This window comes from Podarcis muralis, chromosome 9, assembly GCF_964188315.1.
Source record: "Podarcis muralis chromosome 9, rPodMur119.hap1.1, whole genome shotgun sequence".
Taxonomy (NCBI): domain Eukaryota; kingdom Metazoa; phylum Chordata; class Lepidosauria; order Squamata; family Lacertidae; genus Podarcis; species Podarcis muralis.
In genome coordinates, this window is record NC_135663.1 from 60,142,286 (window position 1) to 60,148,528 (window position 6,243).

At 47.5% G+C, this 6,243-nt stretch overlaps 1 protein-coding gene across 1 annotated transcript; it reads left to right on the plus strand.

The window, feature by feature from the left end:
* The first annotated feature begins 608 nt into the window (after nucleotides 1-608).
* On the plus strand, nucleotides 609-6,123 carry SLC10A4 (solute carrier family 10 member 4). The gene is made up of 3 exons (XM_028744086.2): nucleotides 609-1,211; nucleotides 2,835-3,045; nucleotides 5,115-6,123. Exons 1-3 carry the CDS (start codon nucleotides 769-771, stop codon nucleotides 5,634-5,636), a joined length of 1,176 nt encoding a protein of 391 aa, XP_028599919.2. The 5' UTR covers nucleotides 609-768; the 3' UTR covers nucleotides 5,637-6,123.
* The last annotated feature ends 120 nt before the right edge of the window (nucleotides 6,124-6,243 follow it).

Sequence of the window (6,243 nt, forward strand, 5' to 3'; positions counted from 1 at the left end):
AGTAGCCATGGTTAGGACTTGTGCTGTTAATAGTTGGAATCGCTGTCAAATTTTGCCAAAAAAAGGTGACATATCCCAAGCAAATTTGGATGGTCCTGCTCTGCCAAGATGCCTGAATATTATTTTTTTTTGGGGGGGGGAGGCAGAAAGAGTCTCACTCTGCTCACTTTCCAGGGGAGAGGGATGAAATACCACCTGAATTTCGCCTGCATTTGTAACCAGGAGGTGCAAAGAATTATTTGAAGGTTTTTCAGGGGAGTGGCACTAAGTTTTCTTCTCAAGCGGGAATTTCCCAGGAGGGTTTCAGCCATCCTTGGCCATAGCCATGGATTTCTCTCTCTGTGTGTGTCTGTTTTAATTTTGAAAACGAAATAGAACAATAACCGCAGTTTAGGAACGAGATTGGGAAGAAGGCGCCTGTCCTTTGTAGAGAAGGAGCGCAAGGTACTCACTGACACGTGATGCGATGCAAGAAATCCATCCGCCGCCGCCGGCGGGAAAGCGCCAATAAAGCGGTGAGTTTGGCGCGCGAGAGCTTCCCAAGGATGCGGCCGCCGGCGAGGCAAGGTCCCGAAGTAGCGGCGGAGGGCGCCTGTTGCAGTGACGCACAGACAGCCTCCTCAGCTGCTTCCCCCTCTCATTCGTCCACCCGTCTGTCTGTCTGTCCCCAACTGACGGGGGCTCCTCCGGCGCGCCTCACTCCTCGCCTCACTTGAAGCTCAGCGTCCGAGGGAGACGCACGCACGCCTGGAGAGCGCGCCTGGGGCCATGGACAGCTCCTGGGAAGAGCGCGGGAACCTCACGGTCCCCTCAGGCAGCGCGAGCGAGAGCCCCGTCCCCAGCCTGGCGGCGTCGTGGGCGCCCACGGCCGGCTTGGCGCCCCGGGAGGACAGCGGCTCTGCGTCTTTCTGGAACACCCCTTTGAACCAGGCTCTGAGCGTCTTCGTGGCGCTGGCTCTCTTCGTGGCCATGCTGGGCTTGGGCTGCACGGTGGAGCTGAGCCAGCTGGGCGCGCAGCTGAGGCGGCCCCTGGGCTTGCTGCTGGCGCTGCTGTGCCAGTTCGGGCTCATGCCCTTCGTGGCTTTCCTGATGGCGCTGGTCTTCGCCCTCGACGAGGTGGCAGCCGTCACCGTCCTGCTATGCGGGTGCTGCCCCGGGGGGAACCTCTCCAACATCATGTCGCTCCTGGTCAACGGGGACATGAACCTCAGGTACCCGAAGGGGAAGGGAAGGGAGGGCCAAGCTGGAGGCCGGGTGGGGCAAGAAGAGCCAAACGGGCTAGTAACAATACTACTGCTAATACTACTACTAATACTAATAAATTTTTATTTATACCCCGCCCTCCCCAAGACCGGGCTCAGGGCGGCTAACAACCAATAATAAAACCAAGTTGATTAAAATACAATAATAATAATAACAACAACAACAACAACAATGCTGCTGCTGCTACTACTACTACTAATACAAATAAATACATACATACAGAAATCTTATTATTTGTACCCCACCCATCTCTGGGGCAGCGAACGCCCCCCCCTAGGGAAAAGGGTGGCAGCGAGACTGAGGGCATTTCTCCTGCAGGAGGAATAGGGGAGGAGAGAGATTGTGGGTGCTTCTGTCTGAAATCAGTTATTTTCGCTTTAACGCACTGTCTAAAGTTGCATTGTTTCCTGGCAGAGCTCCAACTCCATTCACATTGGGACGGCGGGCAGACATTCAACAGGTGTAGCTCCCTCCTCCCCCCCCCTCACAATGAAAGCCAAATCCACTCGTAAAATATCTTATCCGTCACAGCACCTGCTCAAGGCACAGAGGTCCTGCGAGGAAAAGGAACTGAGAGATGAAATGTAAAACTCCTGAGCAAACATCAGACGAGTTGTTATGTATGCCCTGTTCCCAGAGGGTGGGGCAAAGAGGCAAGTGCCACTGAGCAAGTGCAGAGTGCCTGCACTGGAGTTACCTGCCTTTCCTAATGGAAGTTTCACCCGTCGCTGCATCTCCAGCCTGATAAAAGATGCACCTGTTGAATGTCTGCCTGTTACACACCCGTGAAAAGTGCAGGGGCTCTGCTAGGAATCACCCACAGACGTGTGCATTTGGGCTTGGGGAACAACTTTCCCTGCAGGCTTTAATCCCCTCCAGCTGTTTCTATGAATTAAGAATTAATGGGGGGGGGGGGGAGGCAAGACAGGGCTATGGGGTACAGCCAGACAATGTGGGCAGCCTTCTCCTTTTGCACAGTACATCTTTTTGTAAGCCGCTAAGCTCTTGCTTCTCTCCCTGCTTTCTGAGACCCTCTAGTTTCACTCGCAAGCCGGCACAAAGAGGAGAGAGAGCTGTGCTGCCAGTGTGCGCTGTGAACCTTGATAGCCAGACACGCCCTGCAGGCAGCAGTGCTGGAAAACAGTGTTTGGGGTGTGCGTGGGGGGGAAGTTTTTAACGATGGGGAGGGAGGGGAGAAAAGTGTGGACTGTGGGGAAGAGAGATAATGTGTTTAAGTAAAGCCTGCACTGGATAGATGAGACACAGCCGCATATCATGCCATGGCGAGAACAGTGCATTGGGAAGGGTGCCTTTCTCTTTCAAAACTACCAGCTTCTGCTTCTGCAACACACACACAAAGTGTAAAAGTCAGAAATCACCCATATAAAATTAGCAGCCGAGCAGGAGGTTCCCACTGACAGTATGAGGTTGGAAAGACCAAAGGGAAGAGGCTTCTGCAATAAAATGTGCCGTCTGAGCAGCCCGTGGAAAGTGAATGGGGCGGTGGAAGGAACTTCAGTACATCACGTACCTTTCCCTCTGGGAACTCTGTTTTTTCTCGTCTCTGGCAGTATAATCATGACCACGTCGTCTACGTTGCTTGCTCTGGTCTTGATGCCTCTTTGCCTGTGGATCTACAGCCGAGCCTGGATCAACACCCCGTTAGTGCGCCTGTTGCCCCTGGGCGCTGTCACCATGACTTTATGCAGCACTCTGCTCCCCATCGGCATTGGGGTCTTCATCCGATACAGGTTCACCAGGGTGGCAGACATCCTGCTGAAGGTAAGCCAGGCCCCAGATGCCCACCTTTACAGGGGACACAGGGAGGAGCCTTAATACAGGCACAGAGTACAGTTCCATCTAGCTAGAACCAAGAGCAGTGGTGTAATTAGAGTGTCAAACTATAGGGCCACGGAGACCCGGGTTCAAATCCCCAATTAGCCCCAAAGCTCGCTTGGTGACTGCCTCTCAGCCTACTCTTTCTCACAAGAATGTTGGGATAAAAAAAAATTTAGGAGGAATATACCACTTTCAGCTCCTTGGAGGTAAAGTGGTATATATGAATGTAAGAATGCAATTTTAACAAAGAAATTAAAGTGTTGCTCCAGTGAGGCAGTGGGAGAGCATATATGTCCTGAAGGCACAGGACCCCTTTGCCATGTTTGCTTTCCAAGTGAAGAACCGCTCTAGCAGGGCTGCCGGTATCTGAGGTCTTGCAGAGTCGTCGTCAAAGCAGGCAACGCAAAGCTAGAGGGACCAACAGTGTAAACTGCAACCAATGATCCCCCGTCCAGTATTGCGAGGTGAAATCCTGCCTTGAGAGCATTTTTTTTTTGTTACAGAGGGAATTCACACACAGTAGTCCTCCTACGACATTGCCATATGTATAGTAGTAAACAATATTTATAAATTTCAGCCGCTTGCAGTTTTCTTTCTGGGGGGGGGGGGGAGTGTCTTGTGACATAAAATGTGTGTTGTTGTTTTTTGCCACTGTGGTGCTTCCTCCCCAGTATAAAAGGGGTGGAGTAAAATAAATGCCCCATAGGATTTTCCTATGGTTTTCTCAGGGGGCATTTTACCACCCCAAGATACACTGGAAATTGATTTGGAGTAGCAAAAGGTACCGCTTCAGTAAAAATAAATAAATAAATTGGTAGCAGATGAGGGCCACACTAGTAATTTGCAATTTATCCTGAATATTTATTTATTTTTAATTATTTAAGAATCACATACAACCATTGCTCTCTAGGCGATTTAACAACAGATCAAAATATAGAATAACATACATCATAACATACAGTAGAGTATTAAACGTGACTAGATAAAATTGGCATTCTAGAAATGTTTGCTTAAATAAAAATGTTCTTATGGCACATAGGAGTCACACAATGCCATCATCTGCCTCACCTTCACTGAATGTTCCATATTGCAGGGGTTACTGAGCTGGGTACAAATATATTTGATTTCTGAGGCACAAGGTACCTCTCAAAGCTCAGCTCCCTTGATATCAGTGATTTAGTTGGCCAACTAAGAGTGAAGCACTCTGATTCCAAGTTGTTTAGGCCTTTGTACACTAGTACCAAAACCTTGAACATGGCCTGGTAGCATACAGGCAGGGAGTGCAGTTCCTGGAGCACAGGTGTTATATACTGTCAGAAAGCTACCAGGCCTGAACCATGACTGAGATGTGCTCAGATGATCAGTTTTCTCCAGCAATTCCTGCAACTGATCCACCATGACCATCCATTTTTGTTTTAAAAATGCTTTTGCATTAATTACATAGATTGCTTGTGCACCTCTGCATAATTAGAATGGGGAGGTGGTGAGAGAACCCTTAATTATTCTATACTGGGGTAAGTTTTTTTTTTAAGTATTTCTCGCCCCAAAGCATGTGGTATATGAGCTTGTTAAGAGTGCCCATTAATTCTCTAGCTATGTTGCAATCTTGCTGCCTTATATTGTTATGGCATTTCACTGAACTCTACTGTATATTTTGTTTTAGTGTATCATTCATTGCTTCGGGGGGCCTTGGGCAAAAAACAAAACAAAAATCAGTATATAAATAAATTGGAATAAATAATAAATTGAAACAGAACAAGCAGTTCTACTGTTAATCTTGCTAGTTCTGTCTGTGATTACCAATATACACCATTTATTTATATAACAGCACCAATACACATTCTTATGCTTTGGCAAATGAAGCAGTCTTTTGTTTTAACAGATTCTGTGCTTTCCTTGATGCTTGAAATATATTTTAAATAACCTGTATGCTTACTGATATAGTAATATGTAATTAAGAGCAGCGGTCCTCCAAAATCCTACTCTATCTAATCAAATGCTTTCTTTGCTAGGTTTCATTGTGGTCCCTTCTGGTCTCCCTGGTGATCCTTTTCATTCTAACTGGTACCATGTTGGGACCTGATCTGCTGGCTACTATCCCTGCTACTGTCTATGTAGTAGCTGTGCTGATGCCCTTGGCTGGTTATGGCTGTGGTTATGGCATAGCAACCTTATTTCACTTGCCACCTCACTGCAAGAGGACAGTGTCACTGGAGACCGGCTGCCAAAACGTACAGCTCTGCACCGCTATACTCAAACTGACCTTCCCTCCAGAGCTTATTGGGAGCATGTACATGTTCCCCTTGCTCTACGCTCTCTTCCAGGCTGCTGAAGCTGGTCTGTTTGTATTGGTCTATAAGGTGTACGGCAAGGATTCCTACAAACAAGAGCCTCTAGTAGGGGAAGAAGAAGAAGATACGAACATTTCCTACAAAAAACTGAAGGAAGAGGAAATGCCAGATACTTCCTATGGCACTGTGACTGCCGAGGGCCATGCCTCAGTGCTCATGGAACCGATGCAGACTGCCCTCTAGGGAGGACCTGAACTGGAAATCCTGTTGTGGGATAATGTAGCAAACTGTTCAGTCAAAGCGGGAGGCAGGGAGATGATGGCACAAAGCAGTTGCTGTAATCTTGATTCCCTCAGCATATATGGTTTGTAAAAATGCCAGTATTTTTGTCCACGAATAGCGAGTCACCTGTGACCACCTCCTCAGCTACCACAAAGAATCAATATGAGCCATCACAATAAAGTATACTGAAATGCAAGCAAGCAGGAAGGCTGCATGCTGAAGAGAGGGGTTTTATAAGGTAATTTTAAAGACTAGTATGAGAGGGAGGGAAGAGAAGAACAGGGGGATTAATGCTGATAGTATTTGTTCTTGTGTAACTGAATGTCACCAACAATTGCTGTTTAAAAGCTTTGTGTCTGTTTTACATTACTGTATTCAGCTTCTGTGTATGTGGAAAGGTTGAACTCATGTTGTATATTTACCACTGATTAAATTTCTTCTGAAGATACCAAGCCATTAAGAGGACTTATGAGACACTGTCTGCTTCATCTAGTTGATATCAAAGCTGTCACTCTTTTCACAGACAGAAGAGGAACAAGATCTCCCTCCCACTAAGCAGTAGTCAAGA